The sequence below is a fragment of the Sorex araneus genome, chromosome 1 (genome assembly GCF_027595985.1).
Source record: "Sorex araneus isolate mSorAra2 chromosome 1, mSorAra2.pri, whole genome shotgun sequence".
Taxonomy (NCBI): Eukaryota; Metazoa; Chordata; class Mammalia; order Eulipotyphla; family Soricidae; genus Sorex; species Sorex araneus.
The window spans coordinates 403586110-403606385 of record NC_073302.1 but is presented as its reverse complement, the minus strand read 5'-3'; the positions used below and the strand labels follow the sequence as shown (position 1 = coordinate 403606385).

Below are 20276 nucleotides of genomic sequence, written 5' to 3'. Positions count from 1 at the left end.
CTCCAGCACTTTGAATCGTCTCCCCAGCCCTCAATAATATTGTCTTCTAAATTTTAGTTTTACAGTTATTTATATAATTTTCTACTCATTCAATTTTTTATTACTCCTCTTGAAACCAAACTTTTGACTTCATACATTCTCCCTTTGTTTATTTGATTTTGTTTATGTTTGTTGATAAGGCTTACTCATAGCTCTGCACTCAGGAATCACTTCTAGTGTTATTCAAACATATGTGGTGTTCAGGATTGAACTGGGACTGGCAGCGTACAAGCACACAACTCCTGTATGTCTCTCTCATCCTACATTCTCCCTCAATAGTCATTTAATGTTTCCTTGTGTTTTTAATTCTCTTTTCCACACTGTTTGGTTTATTCTTTTGGTTTGTTTGGGGGTTTGGAGCCATATTCAGAGGTGCTGGGGCAGAAGCTTCTTCCAGCTATGTGCTCAGGGTTGTTCTCTGCCAGGTTTGGTGGACTATCTGGTGTCAGAAGCTGAAATTGGACTGCTGCATGCAAACCATGATCAACCTGTTGAGCTGTGTCTATGGCCCTGCTGCTAAATCTTACTACTGCAGTCAGAGTCACTGTTAATTTCTAGCTTTTACAGTTTCATTTCCTTCTTGGAACTGCATTCACTGCATTCTAGATGTTTTTCTCTATATATATTTTTTGCCACTGTTTCGTAATATTCTGTCTAATAAAATATCCATAAATAGCCATTTTTTGGTCATAGTCTTTTGGTTTTCATCCACAGTTCCAGGCTCACAATTATTGAAACCCTATACTCGAAATGGTGTGATGAAGAGGGCAAGGGGCAGTTAAAATAGAAAAGGGATCAGTATGACAATAATGATTAGAAATGGTCACTCTGGACAAGAACTGAGTTTTGAAAGTATGTAAAGAAATATATATATGATAAACTTTCAATATCTGTGTTGCAAACCATTATGTCCAAAAGGAGAGAGAGAGAGAGAGAGGTGCCCACCACAGAGGTTGGGGAAGGGTAACTGGGGGCATTGGTGGTGAAAATGTACACTGGTGAAGGGAATGGGTGTTGGAACATTATATAACTGAGACCAAATCATGAACAACCTTGTAACTATGTATCTCAATGTGATTCAATAATATTTTTAAAAAATGTGTGATAAAGGAGTCTATTGTTATGCTAATGAAATGCCTTTAGATGCATGGGGGCTGGTTGGAATCGGAGACTGACTTGTTAGAGGGTTGGACCCTCCACACCACTCCCTACCTCTGGGAAGGAAAGGCTCTGGAGGTTGTCTGCTGCCTATGGTTAGTGACTTAGTCATTTCTACATAAGGAGACCTACCTAAAAATTCAAAAAGGGAGGAGCTTTCTAGATCTACTGAGCTGTGAACATGTGGATATTTTGGGAGCTGTCATGCCTGGAGAGGAAGTGAAAGCCACAGGGCTTTAACATATACCATGCCCTGTGTGTCTCTTTGATCTGGCTTTTCCTATTACATCCTCCTGAATAAATCGCTGATCTAATAAGGATGCAGAATTCCTGAGTTCTATTAGTCACTTAAGCAAATTAATTAAATCTGGCCATGGGGTCAGGGCACCTTCTGATTAGAAGCACAGGGGAACACTCCTAACTTATTCTGTAGTTTAAAGTGAGGGCAACTTTGAGAGGTTAACCCCTTAGCTATGGATTCTAATGCCGTCTCCAGGAGCAGTTACTTTCAGAATTCAGTTGAATTTTTCCCACAGCTTGCTGGTTTCTGAGAACTGCATATTGGTGTGCAGAAGTCTTCACATATTTATATGGAAATTGGCATGGAAAACCTATACAGTCACTTAATATTTCTTAAAGTTTAATATTTTTATCTTTATTTAAAAAGACATTTTTAAATTCACAAACCAGCAGATTCCAGTTTGTAATTGTTTTTTTTTTTTGTATTGCAATGAGATTAAAACCAATTGTTTGACATTAGTGGAGGAGAATGGGCACTGGTGGAGAGCTGTAAACAAAATGCAAACATGAAAGTTGATAAGTTGGTAACTGTACCTCACGGTGATTCACTAATAAAATTTTTAAAAAAGAAAAAAGAAAAAAATTGTTTGAATTTGTTTAGTCCTGCTTTAAGCCCTAGTACATGCTAGGGCTTGTATGTACTTAAACTTAACTGTACTGTGTGTACTTAGAGACACGGGTTTTTTTTTGGGGGGAGGGGCGCTGGGCCACACCCAGCTGTGCTCAAGAATAACCTCTGAGGGTGCTTGGGAACCATATGAAGTGTGGCGATTGAACCTGGGTCAGCTTCATGGAAGCCTAGTGCCAAGACATCTTTACAGCCCTGGAAGATAGGTACTTTATTATTTGTTCTAAGGCATTATGTTCGTCTGGCAAAACAAGCTTACCAATAAAACAAGCTTACTTTTGTTTTCCAGGCTTCCTAAATCCTTTAAAATAGTTTTTAGGGCAAGACGCACCCCCCCCCGCCCGCGACACACACACAGACCTCAGCCAAGGTACCCCCAGAGCACCCAGGCCGGAGGGATCCTGGCAGCTTTAGGACTGTGCCAGAAGTGGGACTTAATCCTGCATAGGTACCAACGCAGGCAACTCTCCCACAGGTACAGTGGTGGTGGCGGGTGGGAAGGTGACCTCTGCGGCAGCCACCAGTCAGGTGGCCTCAGTTATTTTTCCCTTTCCCAAGTGCTTTGGACTTACATCTCAATCTCCAATATCCTAATTCTGAAAAGGACAGCCTAGCTATCCCAAACCATTAGGCTAATAATCCACTAATCTATTCCAATCTCATCAAAATAACAGTGAACACAAGAAACTGAACAAGCCTAATATAAAAGAACACACCCTGTGAATCTGCCCTAGAGGCCTTGCATAAGTCATAGAGGAGGAAGTTAGTATTCTAGAAGAGGAAAAAGGTGACCACCATTCTGGAGCTCATCCAGAATCCTTTCTTGCAGTGAGAGGGGGTCACTGATAATGAACTGAAGGGCCCTATCTCCACACTACCACCGCATTTTGAAGAAACAGTGCAATTCCCCACCATGACAAGTGGATGAAGAAAAGAGTCCAGAATCCTTAACAGGGAATACCCACAAATACAATCTCTCTGATAAATAATCCAGAGATGAAATGTTGAGGATGTTCAATGAACTAAAAGAAACGGTGGGACAGGCATCCAGTAAATTAAAGGAGGACATGAAAGAAACAGTGGAACAAACAGCCAAGAAGATAAAGGAAGAAATGAGAGCAGAAATAAGAAAGCTACAAATGGGGGGGGGCGCAGGTGCAAAAAAAAGGAGGGGTGCAATAAAAAACAGAAAGCTACAAACAGAAGTGTCACTAATAAAGAATCAGTAGATGAAATTAAAAACTCAGTGGGTGCCCTCAACAGTAGAATGACAACAGCCAAAAACAGAATCAGTGAGCTTGAAGATGAGCTTCAGATATCATACAGGGAACAATATATAATGGGAAAAAAAACCTCAAAATAGCTCCAGGACGAATCAGAGACCTAGGGGATGAACTCAAGAGGAACAGCATAAGAATCATCGGAGTACCAGAAGGACATGGAGGTAACCCTGATGATGTAGCAACAGTTAAAGATATCATTGGTGAGAAGTTCCTAGAGGTGGAGAATGCAGGCATCCAGATGGAAGGAGCCTGAAAAGTACCAGCTAAAAGATATCCTAACAGAAAGACTCCAAGACATATCATAATCAGAATGACAATTATGGAGACAACACATCAAGGTAAAACAAGGAAATCACATACAAAGAAGTAGCCCTTAGATTTACAGCAGACATATCAGAGGAAACTATCTGAGCCTGAAGACAATGGTAAGATTGAGTGAAAAAAAACTCAATGAAATGAATGCCTCACCATGAATACTTTATCTGGCTAAACTCTCACTCAAATTGAAAAAAATACACTATTTTGTGGACCTACAACAGCTCAGGAACTTCATAGATTCATAACCAATCTTACAAGAAGGACTAAAAGGGCTACTGTAAGACAAGAAAAACTCCTACAATCACAACAAACCTCTACAGAAAGATGGCACAAAACCCCATGACAATAATCTCTCTCAATGTCAATGGTCTAAATGCACCAATTAAGAGACACAGAGTGGCAAAATGGATTAAAAAACTGAACCCAACACTCTGCTGCCTACAAGAAACACATCTGAACAGTCAGAGGAAACAGACTCAAAGTCAAAGGATGGAAAACAATCCTTCAAGCAAACAGCTCCCTCAAAAAATCCAGAATGGCCATGCTAGTAGTATCCGACCAACATAGATTTCAGGCTGAAAAGGATTAGAAGAGACAGCAAAGGCCATTTTTAATTTTTATTATTTTTTTTAACTAAAACTGTACAGTGACTCTCAACTTCACTCTGATTTGGCCATATTCATTTTTTAAATTTTATTGAATCACACTGAGATAGTTACAAGCTTTCATGTTTCACAATGATCAAACACCCATCCCTCCACAAGTGCACATTCCCCACCACCAATATCCGTGGTACACCCCTCCTTTCCCACCCTCCCCCTCCTCCATGGCAGACAATATTCCCCATATTCTCTCTCTACTTTTGGGCATTATGGCTTGCAACACAAACACTGAGAGGTCATCATGTTTGGTCCATTATCTACTTTTGGCACACATCTACCATCCTGACTGATTCCTCCAGCAAAAGCCATTTTTTAATAATCAAGGGATATATACATCAGGAAGAAATCACACTCCTAAATATATATGCATCCAATCAGAGACCAGAAAAATACTTAAAACAACTGCTAATAGACTTCAAGGAGGACAGTGGTAGCAACACAATAATAGTTGGAGCCTTCAACACCACCATATCACCTCTGGATAGATCAACAAGATTAAAACTCAGCAAGGAAGTGCTGGTTTTGAAGGAAGAAACGGTAAAGAGAGGGCTAGTAGATGTATACGTGCTTTCCACCCCCAGAAAACAATACACAGGCTTGCAGCCATGTCTTCAGACTGTGAACTAAGCTTTTGCCCCACGCCGGCTAAGGGGGGAAATATCCTTCTTCCTTGGTTTTTCTTCCCCCCAGGAGGAAGCGGTGTGGCATCTGCCATATTATGGAACTTTTAAACAGGTATGAACTTGGTGGTGCGGGGGGAAAAAATGTGTTTTGAACTTGAAACAGCGGACGCTTGGGCAGTCTCGGGCCGGGGCCGGGGCCAGCTCAAGCTCTGCCGAGACTCGACCCGGGTGGCCATGCCTTTGCACAGCCACTTTGCTGCTGAACGACCAGGATCCAGAGCCAGCTATATTACTTGGGGTCCCAGTGAGTGCTTGGAGCCATGTCTTCAGACTGTGAACTAGGTTTTTGCTCCATGCTGCTCCAGGAAGGGAAATGATTCAATTTCCAACTTAAATCTCCCTGGACTTAATTACTAAAATACAGAAATCCTAAACCGTGTGACTGCGGTCTTTATATCTCTTCATTCTCATCAGTGGAAAACTAATTATCAAATGTTTCCTTGTCAATAGGAAACAATAGGAATTATTGGGGGATAAACTCCAACAAGAATAGTGAGTTCTGTGTTGAAACTCCAACAACAATAGTGAGTTTTGTGTTGAAATATGGAATGTAATCAAGGTAAAGAGAAAAGGAAGTGAAATTTATCAGTTATGCAGTGGGGGTGGGGGGTTGGGGAGTGGGAGGGTGGGAGGTATATTGGGTTTTTTTTTTTTTTGGTGGTGGAATATGTGCACTGGTGGAAGGATGGGTTTTTGAGCATTGTATAGCTGAGACATAAGCCTGAGAACTTTGTAACTTTCCACATGGTGATTAAGTAAAATAAATTAAATAAATAAATAACTAAATAAATTAAAAATTTAAAAGAACACATTCTTTTCCAGTGCACATGGAACATTTTCCAATATAGACCACGTGCTGGGTCACAAAACATACCTCAATAGACTCAGGAAGATAGAAATTGTATCAATTATCTTTTCAGACCATGGTGCACTGAACATAGAAGTTAATCATACACAGTAATAGAAAATCAAATCAAACAACTGGAAATTAAGCAACTCAATGTTGAACAACGAGTGGGTCGGGGAGAAAATTAAGGAAGAAATCAAAAGATACCTGGAAACAAATGAGAATGAAGACATGAATAAGAATGAAGACATGAACTTGTGCAACACAGCTAGAGCAGTACTAAGGGGAAAGCTTATAGCTCTGCAAGCATTTCTCAGGAAGGAAGAAAGTGCCCACATAAATAACTTGATGTCACAACTCAAGATCTTAGAAAAGAATCAAAAAAAAAAAAGGGAGCCCAAACCAGGCAGGAGGAAAGAAATAATAAAACTTAGAGCAGAAATTAACAACATGGAAACCCCCCAAAAATCCAAAACATCAATGAAACAAAAAGCTGGTTCTTTGAGGAAATAAACAAGATTGATAAACCACTAGCAAGACGCAAAAAGAAAGAGAGCGAGAACCCTAGTAAATGGAATCAGAAATGAATAGGGGGACATCACAACAGAAACCAAAAAAAATTCAAAAGATGATCAGAGATTACTTTGAAACTCTGTATGCCAAGAAATAAGAGAACCTAGGAGAAATGGATACATTCCCAGTTTCCTATAACCTCCCAAGGCTGAGCCAAGAAAATCTGGAATACATTAATACACCTATAACTATCAAAGAAATTGAAACAGTAATCAAAAGCCTTTGAAACAAAATCTCAGGTTCGGATGGATTCACTAGCGAATTCTTCCAAACTTTAAAAGAGGACCTATTGCCAGTCCTTTTCAAGTGTTCCAGGAAATTGAAGAAACAGAAACTCTCCCAAAATGTTTCTATGAGGCACATATCACCCTAATACCAAAAGCAAACTAAGACACCACAAAAAAAGAAAATTTCAGGCCGATATCACTGATATCGGCCAAAGACCACTGGAACCTAGCTACAGCCATGCTGGAGGCTCCTCTCCACACGTTCGGACAGGCCTCATGCATGAAGGTACCGGCAGAGGAACCCAAGTGTGTGTAATCCCATCAACGGCCAACATTCAGAGAGACTTAAAAGCAAGCTCTCAGAAGCGATATCATGTAGCCTGCTTCTCCCTCTGGGAGAAACTGGCAATCTTCTGAGAGTTTTCTGCCCACATGGAATAGCCTTGCAAGCTTTCCATGGTGTATTCATATGCAAAATCCAGTAACAAGCTGGATCTCATTCCCCTGACCCTGAAAGAGCCACCAGTGCGACATCATTGGGAGGGCCGAGACAAGATAGCCTTCTAAGATCTCAGGGAAAGGACGAGATGAGAGGTTACTGAGCCCACCCGAGAAATTGGTGATTAACGGGATTTTCATGATTCGTGATTCGTGATCACGGATGAACACGGATGCAAAGATACTCAACAAAATATTAGCAAATAGAAACCAGCAACTCACCAGAAAGATCATACATGACAACTAAGTGGGATTCCTCCTGGGGATGCAAAGATGTTTTAACATTCTTAAGTCAATCAACATAATCCATCATATCAATACAAAAAAAGATAAAACCATATGATCATATCAATAGATGCAGAGAAAGCATTTGACAAGATCTAGAACCTGTTTATGATGAAAACTCTCACCAAAAAGGTAATTGAAGGAACTTTCCTCAATATAGTCAAAGCCATCTTCCATAAGCCCACAATAAGCATTATCCTCAGTGAAGAAAAACTAAGAGCCTTCACTCTAAGATCAAGAACAAGACAAGGATGCTCACTCTCACCACTTATGTTTAACATAGTACTGGCAATACTTGCCATAGTAGTTAGAAAAGAAAAAGATATTAAGGGCATCCAGATAGGAAAGGAAGAAATCAATCTCTCACTATTTGCAGATGACATGATACTATATTTAGAGAACCCTAAAGTCTCTACCAAGAAGCTCCTAGAAACAAAAGACTTGTATGGTAAAATCTCAGGCTATAAAATCAATACCAAAAGTCCATGGCTTTCCTATATATAAATAATGAAAGAGAAGAAGGTAATATGAAAAAATCTATCCCGTTCACAATCATGCCTCAGAAAATCAAGTACCTTGGAATCTGCTTAACTAAGGAGGTAAAGGACCTGTACAAAGAAAACTACAAAACACTACTTAAAGAAATAAAAGAAGACATGAGGTAATGGAAAAATATCCCCTGCTCATGGATTGGGAGATTAATATTGTCAAAATGGCAATACTCCCAAAATCATTATATAGATTAAATGCAATCCCTATAAGGGTACCCATTGTGGGATATCATTTGTTTGTCCTTTCTCCCTTGCCACAAAGAGTTTAGGCATATCTGGTAATAATCTCTAAACATTTTAAGACAACATTGGTATGTCCTGTTCTCCTTGCTACAGGGAGCTTAGGTTTATCGGGTCACACTCATCAAAGTGCTCCTGAGTCACTCCCATTCCTTTGTCTATCTGTAACCACTTCTCTATGCTCTCTTCCCCAACCAGTTAATCAGCGTTTCCCCTAATCAGACTCTGTTAATTTGTAAGGTCAGACCTTTCTAGGACACTGAACTTGTAAGTTAATATTGCCTTTCTTCTCTCCTCGTGTCTTTTGAATAGTTTACTTTAAAGAAATGTCCTTTTTGACAATTCTCAAAAAACTTGAGGTTGAGCTCCCATTTGACCCAGCAATACCGCTGCTGGGAATATATCCCAGAAAAGCCAAAAAGTATAGTCGAAGTGACATCTGCACTTATATGTTCATCGCAGCACTGTTTACAATAGCCAGAATCTGGAAAAAACCCGAGTGCCCTAGAACAGATGACTGGTTGAAGAAACTCTGGTACATATATACAATGGAATACTATGCAGCTGTTAGAAAAAATGAGGTCATGACGTTTGCATATAAGTGGATCTACATGGAAAGTATCATGCTAAGTGAAATGAGTCAGAAAGAGAGAGACAGACATAGAAAGATTGCACTCATCTGTGGAATATAGAATAATAGACTATAAGACGAACACCCAAGAATAGTAGAAATAAGTACCAGGAGGTTGTCACCATGGCTTGGAGGCTGTTCTCTCATCCTGGGCAACTCAGAGAAGGGAACAGCAAGTAAAATGTGGTTGTTGGTCATGTGGGGGAAAGATGATGCGGGCCAAATATAGACTAGAGACTGAACGCAATGGCCACTCAACACCTTTATTGCAAACCACAACACCTAATCAGAGAGAAAGAACAAAAGGGAATACCCTGCCATAGTGGCAGTGTGGGGTGGGGGGAGACGGGACTGGGAAGGGGGGGTGGGATGTTGGGTTTACTGGTGGTGGAGAATGGGCACTGGTGAAGGGATGGGTTATCAAACTTTGTAAGGGAGAAACATGAGCACAAAAATGTATAAATCTGTAACTGTACCCTCACGTTGACTCACTAATTAAAAATAAACTATTATAAAAAAAAAAAAAAAAAAAAAAAAAAGAGAAACAGATGGTAAAGTCTGAGAAAAAAAAAAAAAAAAAAAAAAAAAAAAGAAATGTCCTTTTTGTATGGACAAAGAAGACAGTTGTTAATATGCTTTTGTAACGTGGGATTTAATTGGCTTCGAATATTATTCACTCCCGGGCATCTGCTTTCTCGACTTAAGCCTCAGTTGCCCTTAGTTCCTAGCACCCCAAAGGCAGGGTCTCGACGAGGGATGGGATGGACCCAGGGCAAGCGCTGAGTTATATGCTACCCTGGTATTGAGATGGGCCTGGCCAAAGTGCCTAATTCTTAACTATAAGTTAAGAGCTTGGTCATAGACATGTCATGTTATGATCCAAAAGTAATGACAAGACTAGAGCCCTGCTAGGGATAGGAAAGAGTAATCTGGCCTGAGCACTGTAGTCTGAGATGAGGTGATCCCAGGAAAGCAATTCTATAAGCTTAATGCATCTCTTGCTATGTCCATACAAAATGATTAATATTATGAATACTTATATGTTAGTTGGACAAGAAGAGAAGAAACACACCCATGGGATTCCGTTCTTGGGTGGGTGTCCTGCTGAAGAGAATCTGTCCTGGAAGCAGCATTCCCTAAGGAAAAGAATTTTACCCCTATTGTTTGTGACCACACCTATGTGTAAGCCCCAACCCCTCATTCTTAGGGATTTAACTAGGCTGAAAGAGTGGGCTGGGGGCCAGTTCCAGTGCCAGATCTGGAGAAGCTAGATCCAGATCCAGATCGAAAAGAGAAGGAAAATGAAGTAGCATGAGGGAAGAAGAAGCAGGAGGAGAATCAGAGGAGAATGGAGATGGGAATGGAATAAACTGCAACTGAGACCAACCAGCCTGGCCCTCATTCCTTCCTTCTCCTGCCTCATCATCACCATCAACCTCCCCAGGGTGGGGGAAGTGGCTGGAGACTACCGAGGGCGGCGGGAGAGATAGAGCACTGCTGCTCTGTGCCCGGTGCGGTGTTCCCCCTTTCCTTCTTTTTTGTGTGTTTACACACCCATGACATTATTCAAAGAAATTGATCAAACATTACTGAAATTCATATGGAACAACAAGCCCCCATGAATAGCTAAAGCAATTATTGGGGGGGGGGGAAGATGGTGAGTATCACCTTCCCCAACCTCAAACTGAACTACAAAGCAGTAATAATTAAAACAGCATGGTACTGGAACAAAGGCAGAAGAGTAAACCAATGGAAGAGGGTTTAATATCCTTACACACACCCTCAAATATATGACCATCTAATCTTTAATAAGGGAGCAAGAAAAGTAAAGTGGAGCAAGGAAAGCTTCTTCAGAAAATGGTGCTGGCAAAACTGGACAACTACATGCAAAAAATGGGCTCAGTCCTCTACCTAACACCATGCACAAAAATCAGATCAAAATGGATTAACAACCTCAACACCAGACCAGAATCCATGAGGGACATTGAAGAAAAGGTCGGCAAAACCCTCCGTTGAAGCTAAAGGTATCTTCAAAGTCGAAACACCACTGACCAAGCAAATGGAGACAGAGAAAACAAATGGAACTATCTTAAACTAAGAAGCTTCTGCACCTCAAAAGAAACAGTGACCAGAACACAAAGACAGCCTATAAAATGGGAAAGTATATTCACTCAATAGCCTTCTGATAAGGGGTTAAGATCAAGAATATACAAGGCATTGGTTAAACTCTACAAAAAGGAAACATCCAATATCATCAGAAAATGGGGTGATGAAATGCACAGAAACTTTCTCAAAGAAGAAATCTGAATGGCCAAAAGGCACATGAGAAAATTCTCTTCATCACTAATCATCAGGGAGATGCAGATCAAAACAACAATGAGATACCACCTCACACCACAGAGACTGGCACACATCCAAAAGAAGAAAAGCTGGTGTTTGTGTGGATGTGGGGAGAAGGAGACTCTCCTTCACTGCTGGTTGGAATGCCAACTGGTTCAGTCTTTTTGGAAAATAATATAGACATTTCTCAAAAAAACTAGAAATTGAGCTCCTATTTGACCCAGCAATACCACTTCTGGGGTTATATCCTGGAGATACAAAAAAATACAGTAGAAATGACATCTGTACTTGTTTGTTTATTGCAACACTATTTACAATAGCCAGAATCTGGAAATAATCTGAGTTCCCGAGATCAGATGACTGGTTTAAGAAACTTGGTACATCTACACAATGGAATACTATGCAGCTGTTAGAAAAGATGAAATCATGAAATTTGCATATAAGTGGATAAACATGGAGATTATAATGCTAAGTGAAATGAGTCAGAGAGAGAGTGACAGACATAAAATGACTGCACTCATTTGTGGAATGTAAAGTAACATAATATGAGACTGACACCCAAGGATAGTAGAGATAAGGGCCAGGAGGATCATTCCAAGACTTGGAGGCCGGCCTCACATGCTGTGGGAAAAGGCAGCTGGGATAGAGAAGGGACTGCCAAGTAAACTATGAACCAAACATGATGGCCACTTAGTACCTATATTGTAAACCATAACACCCAAAAGGAGAGAGAGTTAAAGGGAATGTACCTGCCACAGTGGGGGGGGGGCAGGGGGGATGAGTGGATGGCGGGAGGAATACTGGGAACATTGGTGGAGGAGAGTGGGCACTGGCAGAGGCATGGGCACTCAATCATTGTATGACTGAAACGTACCTACAAAAGTTTGTAAGTTTGTAACCGTATCTCATGGTAATTCATTTAAAAAAATGGAAAAAATTAATAAAAAAAGTTGAAAAAAAATTTTTTAGTTTGCTTAGCCTAATAGTAATTTACATAGATTGTTAAAATCTCCTGCTATAATAAAGAATTTGCCAACTCCTCTTGGATTTCTATCATAAAAATTTTTATGTAATTTTAACCAAATTATCCCATAATATTAATAAAATAAATGTTTTATTTTAAGGCCCATTGTGTTATTCTCTCCTGAAATCAGTGTTATCAGTATCATTAGAATCACATATCTCTCAACTGTTTCAAAGATAATTATGAAAACTAAAGCAGATGAATATTCATTCAGTGGAGTGTATATACAGAGTATAATGAACCTTAATATAAAAGGTGGTGCATTTTTTTTTCCTGTTCTAACCAGCCACACACAAAATTTTGATGCTTCTGGAGGACAGACATTTAAATGTAATGTCATTGGGCTAAGCAAAACTTCAGCAGGGTAGCAGTCCTTTCTGGAGGTTCTGGGCAAGAATCTATTTTTACTCTTTTCCAGTATCTGGAAATTCTGCCTCCATTCCTAGGACCAGCAACCAACAACTCTCAAATTCCCAGCTCTGACTCCATCTCGTTTCCCCACCTCCAAGTCCTGCATCAGCAACCCACAATCACCATGTAACATAAAAACACAGTGATGTTCAACCTTTGGGCTGCGGAGAGATGTCAGTCTACAGGTCTTTTATTTTGCTTTTTTTTTTTAAAAAAAAAAAGCGGGGTAGGTGGGGGCTGAAAATCAGCTGATCCCACAAACATAGGCTATTCCTGAAATTCACTAAACTTTATCTGATTATCTTGGAGACACTTCACATTTTAGTACTGCAACCTTCCTTTGGGTACTAAAGATAAAATTCAGTCTCCTAGAAATTTTATACTACACAACTAAATCAGTAAATCTGCTCCTTATTATTTCATTATTGGTCCCCTCCTCCCGGTGCCCAAATCTTCAAGTCAGAGAAACCTGCACGCTATTTACTACTCTTCTGAATCATGTAAAAGGCCAGAGTTCTCTGAAATCTGCTCCCGAATCAGACTCATCTTTTGATCATCTAGGTTCTCTTAGCCGGCCCAGACTGGTCTCTGTAAGAAGGTGGGGCTCCGGTGCTTGCGCTCTCTGTGGCAAACTGGCAAAGCCCCAGTTACTCACGTTTCAATAGTTGGGGCATCGGAGTGGGAAAACTGGAGTCACAATCTGGGGTCACTGGACCTGTCTAGAGGCACCTCAGCTTTCCCCAGTCCCTTTCTGTTTGCCAGTTGCCACCGTGTGTTCATGCTTTTGGATGGAAGTAGTCATGGTCAAAGATCTGGCACCAACTGAAAGAGGTTAACTTAATTTTTATTTTATTTTTTGAGGGTAGTAATTTTAAAAATTAAAACATTTTTGAAAATTTTATTTTTTAATTGAATCACCATGAGATACACAGTTGCAAAGCTGTTCATAATTGGATTTCAGTCATAGGATGTTCCAACACCCATCCCTCCACCAGTGTACATTTCCCACCACCAATGTCCCCTTTCCCTTCTGAGCGCCCCCTCCCCCTTGTATGGCAGTCTCTGTCTCTGTCTCTCTTTCCTTTTGAAAATTATTGTTTGCAATACAGATATTGAAAGGTCCTTGTGTTGAAAGTCGGTAAAGGGATATACATGATAACCTTTCAGCATCTGTGTTGCCAACCACAATGCCTAAAATGAGAGAAAAAAAGAAAGAGACGAGAGGTGCCTGCCGTAGAGGCAGACTGGGGTCGGGGTGATTCTGGGGGGTGGCAGGAAGGAAACTGGGGACGTTAGTGCTGGAAATTAACACACTGGTGGAGGAATGGGTGTTGGAACATCGTATGAATGAAACCCAGTCATGATCAGCTTTGTAATGCTCTATCTCACGGTGATTCAATACAATAAAAAATTAATCTAAAAAATAGAAAAAAATAGGTTCTCTACAAGATGTCACCTTACAAAAGGTACGACCCGCAAAGAGTCACGTCAAAGCTCATATTCTAGTGTGAGCCCAGCACCTCCCGGCGCCGGCGCCTGGGGCCGGGCGCGCGGCTCCGCGCCGCGTGATGACGTCACGGCGACGCTTGTTCCCGCTCGGCCCCGCCCCTCGCCCCGGGAGCCTGGTTTCCGGCGGGAGCCGGCGGGGCGGGAGCGAGAGGCTCCAGTTGTCGTGAACCGCGCCTGGCCCGGGGACTGCGCTGCCCGCTGACGGGCGCCGCCACGATGTCTCACTCGGAGAGCCCGGTGCTCTGCCGCGAGTCTCAGGTGTCCACCTTGCAGGCCCTGTTTGGAGAGGTACGGTCACGCAGCTCTTGGGGACATTTGCCGGGCTCTGGTGCCCTGGTCCCGCAGTCATGTGTGGAGCCGGGGGGGTCGGCGAGCGAGCCTCGGCTTCTTTCTGTATATGTAGGGGGAGTGGCCGCCCGAGGAACTTGTGGTTGGACCTTTTCAAGGCAGAGCGCCCCGAACGGTGGCCCGGGGTGCAGGGGGTCCGCACCCGCGGGGTTAGGACGGGTGCGAGAGCCACACGGCACTGAGCAGTTTGCACGGGGCCGTTCTGCAAGACCCGGGCCAGGCAGGGCTGCCGCGGCCAAACGTCGGTGCTTTTCCTCGCCCCCACCCCCCAGCCCCCTGCTGGAGGACCTCGACTGGGGACCTCTTTCTTCCCTGGCTGCCCGCAGGGACCCTCCTCAGAAAAGAGTGGGAGGGGGGGAATCTTTCTTTGGTGGGTGAACACAGTTAAGGGGACCCACGTGTTTACCCACAGCGAACTTGGTCTGTTTCGATTGTTGCTTGCTCTGTTCTGGCCGCTTGGGGCAAGGCTTTTTTTGTTGTTGTTGCTTCAGAGCTGCTATTTCCACGTGGATATTAACCTGTAAGGAGAGTAGATGAGAAGAGTTGAGCATCCCACAAGCATCCTTCCCGCTTCCCCCCATTCCCCTTTCACCTCTCCCATCCCTTCTGGGTTGCTTGCTGGAGCTCGTTCATCCAATTAGAAATACTGGGTGGCAGTTGAGTAGCTTGGGGGAAGCGTTAATGGAAACGTTTATGGAAGCTATTCCCCGGCCCCCAACAAAAGGACCTCCTTTGGAGACCCGGATTGTGACTGCAGTCTGAGCTCAGTGGCTACTATTAGCTACATTTGTCCAGTTGCCCTGAACTTGCGTCCCTGCTCTAGAGCATCTTCCATTCCGGTGCTCTAATTGGTACCCCCCTCCCCCCCAGATCTCTTCCACCAGAACTGCTGCGCTTGGAACAGAATATTGATTTATAGTAGGGGTGAGCAATCTTCAGGGTGAGCAAGGCACACTTTTGCTGCCACTCACCGCAGGCCGTGTTTGTTCCGGTGAAAAGCGCTTTCCTGCGAAAGAAATGGGCCGTGCGTGTGGGAGATGCAAAGAACCTTAGTTTTTAAGCTGTGGAGTAATCCAGATTCTGGCTATTGTAAATAGTGCTGCAATGAACATATAAGAAGCCAGCCTCGCATGCTGGGGGAAAAGGCAGCTCAGATAGAGAAGAGACCACCAAGTAAAGGGTGTTTGGAGGGCCCGCTCAGGATGGGAGATGCGGGCTAAAAGTAGACTATCAGTGGAACATGATGACCACTTAATACCTCTATTGCAAACCACAACACCAAAAGGAGAGAGCGAGCAAAAGGGAATGCCCTCCCACAGAGGTGGGGTGGGGTGGAAGTGACGGGGTTGCGGTGGTGGGAGGGATGCTGGGACCATTGGTGGTAGAAAATGGGCACTGGTGGAGGGATGGGTACTAGATCATTATATGACTGAAACGTAAGCACAAAAGTTTGTAAGTCTGTAACTACCTCACGGTGATTCACTAATAATAATAATTCAAAAAACATTAGTTTTAAGAAGGAACGGGAAGTAATGGGTGAGCAGGGGTCAGGGCTTCAGTTATACTGTTGAGGTGGGTAAGTGGTATAGCCACATATCCAGAACAGTCTCAACAGTGCTGAAACCACGAGAGCTAAGCTGCAGCCACTGGAACTTTGTAATATGCCTGTCAAGTTGACAGGCCCTTAGGGACAGGGTGCAGGAGCCGAGGGTGGGAATGGAATATGGGAACACCGGTGGAGGGGAGTGGACACTGGTGGTGGGATTGGTGTCCAAATATGACATGCAAAGAACTCAGCTATTAATAACTTGTAACTCACAGTTCTTTAATTTTTAAAAAAAAATTTTTTTTAAGTTGGTTCCCATTTTGGAGGAGTCAGGTATCTGCGTGTTTACTGATAACCTTGTCTGGCAGGCACTGTGCCACCTTGTGCTACAGTTTGTGTAAGTTAGGCTTAGTGAAGGTGAAAGGTTAAATAACAGCACACAGTTTGGAACACTTGGTGGAGGGAAGTTGACCTTGGCGGTGGGATCCCTGTTGGAACATTGTATGCCCGAATTCTGTTCTGAACAGCTTTGTAAATTACTTTGGTTCCTTACTAAAAACAAAGTATAGTACAAATAAGTACAAACAAAAAAATAAGTATAGTACAGTGCAGGTTTATTTCTTAACAAAAATAAGAGTACAGAACAGTGCAAGGCTAGTAAATATAGTAAAAATGAGATTTGTTCAGTAGAAAAGATGCTGTTGTGTGGGATATTAAAAAACCACACAATAAATTCAGGCAACTGTGGTAAGATTCTAGAAAAGGAGTTTCATAGTACCTTGGAACATTTTCCCGAAAGTATGTTTTATGCTTCTCTTTAAATGTGAAATACAGAGACTGGGGAGATAGTACAGTGGGTAGGGTGCTTACCTTGCATGTATTTGACCTGGGTTTGATCACCAACCCCCAGGAGTAATTCTTGAGTGCAGGGCCAGGAGTAACCCCTGAGCATCACTAGGCGCCCCCCCCCCCCCACTAAATAAATAAATGTGAAAAACAATGTTTGGGTAGTAGAGCTGCCCAGCAAGCCTGTGTTGAACCTTTGGACCATTGTTTTTTTTCCTCTTTATTGAGACCACCTGATGAAGCCATCCTGGGATGGAATGCAAATGCCGCCTGCAGTAGGGACTCCAAAGGTGTTCAGCCAGATACAGTAGTTTGGGGACCCCATGACTCCAGAGATAGACCTAGAGAAATGCACCAGGTGTGGTCACCTCAGTGGGGACCTCCTCAGCCAGCCTGAACCATTTCCACAGCATTGCCATCGCTCTTCCTTTAGTTTCTTCAATTCCTGGGCAAACCCTGCCTGAAACCGCACCTAGGCTGACTCTGTCCCTCTCCCTCAGCACCTGGACAAGGCCTTCCTTCTTTCCACCATTCTTTCTTACTCCCGATATGCTTTCCAGAAGCACCTTCTCCTCACAATCCTAATAACTTCATAATCTTCAGTAGGCATTTGAAATTTTAGGTGTTGGTTTCTTTTTTTATTGGAATTCATTGCTCATTTGCATGGCCAGCTGCCCAATTACGGACAGAATTGTTGGTGTTGGGGGAAGGTGAGGTGGTACCACACCTGTCAGTGCTCAGGGTCTACTCCCGATCTTAGGACTTGGGGTTGGTGGTGCTAAGGGGAACCATGAAGCAGGGATCAGTCCTGGGGTTCAGTAGCCCCACCCACTCAGCTATCTACTTGGCCCAGGGGTCGCATGCTTGTTTTGTTTGGAGCCACACCCAGTTGTGCTCAGAGTCAGGGCTTACTCCTGGCTCTGTGCTTGGGGACCACTCCTGGTGGGGGTGTAGGGGACCATAAGTGCAAGACAAGAGTCCTCCAACTCCACTATTTGTTCCAGCCTCTTAGAAAATTGAAATTCTTAGTAGAAAGCTAAGAGTTGAATTTAAGTAAGAACCAAGTGATTAGAAAGTTGCTGAGAGTTGAATTAAAGAAATTTATCCACTGAATGCTCACTGTTGAAATAATTTGGATTTAATATTTTACCACAGAAAACTTACCCAAAGCTTCATAAACATTTATTTTCTTTTTTGTATATACAGGCTGTCAGAGAGAGAAAGAGAGAGAGTGAGAGAGAAGAGAAAGAGAGTGAGGGAAGGGGGGAGAGGGAGGAGGAGAGGGAGAGAGAGAGAGAGAGAGAGAGAGAGAGAGAGAGAGAGAGAGAGAGAGAGAGAGAGAGAGAGAGAGAGAGAGAGAGACTGCGAGTGACACTGGGGACATTGGTGGTGGGTAACGTACCCTGGTGGATGGATGGGTGTTGGAACATTATATGACTGAAACCTAATCATAAACAATTTTGTAACTGTTTGTCTCACTGTGATTCAATTTAAAAGAATTTTTTAAAAAAATTGTCCTTTCTCCCTTAGAGACATCATTTCAGCTTTCCCTCCATTTTTATTTATGGACATACTGCTAGTGGAAAGACCTATGTAACACAAACTTTGTTGAAGACTTTAGAGGTAAGAATAACCCTAAACTTTATCTAAATTGAGTTTTGTTCAGGGAATTCTAGAACTTGAAGGATCTGGGTGATTATTTAGCCTATGCTTTTATGATGTTTTGCTAAAGGAAGACCTACATAAAACGTTTCTGACAATTTTTGTTTGCATGTGTTCAAGTCTATAAATTTTAGAAAGCATCATTAATTCATTTGAGTCCTTTTTGGGGGTTTAGACTATAGCCCTCAGTACTTATACCTCACTCCTAGTTCTGTGCTTGGTGGGTCATATGTGATATTGGGGTAGGCTGCGTGCAAGCGTCTTAACTCCTGTATTATTTCTCTGTCCCTTAACTCAAGTTTTTATGTTAGAAAGTCACTTTTTGTTGTTTGTTTTGGGACCATGCCTGGCTGTACGTATGGCTTACTTAGGGCTCGATGCACAGGGATTATTCCTGATGGGCTCAAGGACCATATAAGATGCTGGGGAGCAAATCTGTGTTGTCTATGTGCAAAGCAAGTGCCTTACCTGGCTGTACTATAGCTCTGGTCCCTAACATGGTACAATTTTTGTAGTTACATAATCATTGTAAAGGATGACTCCCTGACTATTTGGCATAGATAAACAAAGAGACATGTAGAATGAATATGCTGCCATTGTGTTGAAGGTCATGGATAGCTTGCAAATAGCAGTAGGTAGGACTGTTATAAAAACAGATGTTGGAGACTCTGGTTCTTAAAGGAAGAGGAGGTCAGTAAATGCAGGTGAAACTGCCTAAATAAGTATAATGTAACCTTAGTTAACAATGCCGTTACTGAGATAGGGAAAAAGCTTGATTGGATAAGATCTATAGAATGCCACTAAAGATAGTTATAGATTTCATTATTTGTGGTGCATACCACAAGTTTTTTTCTGAATGAGCAGCATTTCTTTTGTGATTTCATTTTGGGAATAGACTACTTGGTGAGAAAATCTTTTGTTTTTGTCTTATTTCTGCAATTCTAGTTTTATAAGATTATCTAAATGAAGACCTAGTTCTTAGTGCTTGGTAGTCTTCAGACTACACCCTGTGATGCTTTGGAGATTATGTACCTGGGATTGTCCTGGATTGGCCACTTGCAGGGCTGGCACCTTTATATTAAGTCCTATACTGTATCTCTGCCTTAGGTTCTAACTCTTAAAACTTTTTTTTCCTTAATCTAATTTTATTCATCATTAAATTTATTTTTTTTTTTATTTTTTTTTTTGCTTTTTGGGTCACACCCAGCAATGCACAGGGGTTACTCCTGGTTCTACACTCAGGAATTACCCCTGGCGGTGCTCAGGGGACCATATGGGATGCTGGGATTCGAACCTGGGTCAGCCTGGGTTGGCCGCGTGCAAGGCAAGCGCCCTACCCGCTGTGCTATTGCTCCAGCCCCTTAAATTTATTTTTTGACAATTCTAAGTGTGAAATTAATCCCCATTAAGAAAATTATTATTCATATGTACTTGGGTTTCTTCATAAGAATTTGTTAGAGAAGACTGAAGAGATAGTTCAGGGGTTAAAGTCCTTGCTCTCCATGTGGCTAACCCCAGTTTGATCCTTGGTACCATATGTGGTCTCCCAAGCACTGCTGAGAACTGGGTGTGACCCAGTTGCCTCCACCTTTGCCAAAAAAGGCACCATTAGAGGAAATACATTTTCTTTGAGACAAATGGTAAACTCAAATAATTGAAGTGCTCTT

General features: G+C 42.3%; 1 protein-coding gene across 3 annotated transcripts in view; it reads left to right on the top strand.

Moving 5' to 3' along the window:
- The first annotated feature begins 14299 nt into the window (after nucleotides 1-14299).
- ORC5 (origin recognition complex subunit 5) overlaps nucleotides 14300-20276 on the top strand; it is a 70075-nt gene continuing 64098 nt past the window's right edge. For 2 of the 3 annotated variants that reach the window (XM_055137204.1, XM_004602122.2), the window contains exons 1-2: nucleotides 14302-14495; nucleotides 18478-18570. In XM_055137204.1, the coding sequence (XP_054993179.1) occupies nucleotides 14424-14495; nucleotides 18478-18570 (165 nt within the window). In that variant the 5' untranslated portion in view covers nucleotides 14302-14423. Of the gene's footprint in view, nucleotides 14496-18477; nucleotides 18571-20276 lie in introns of all 3 variants that reach the window. The other variant, XM_055137197.1, reaches the window with a different exon arrangement.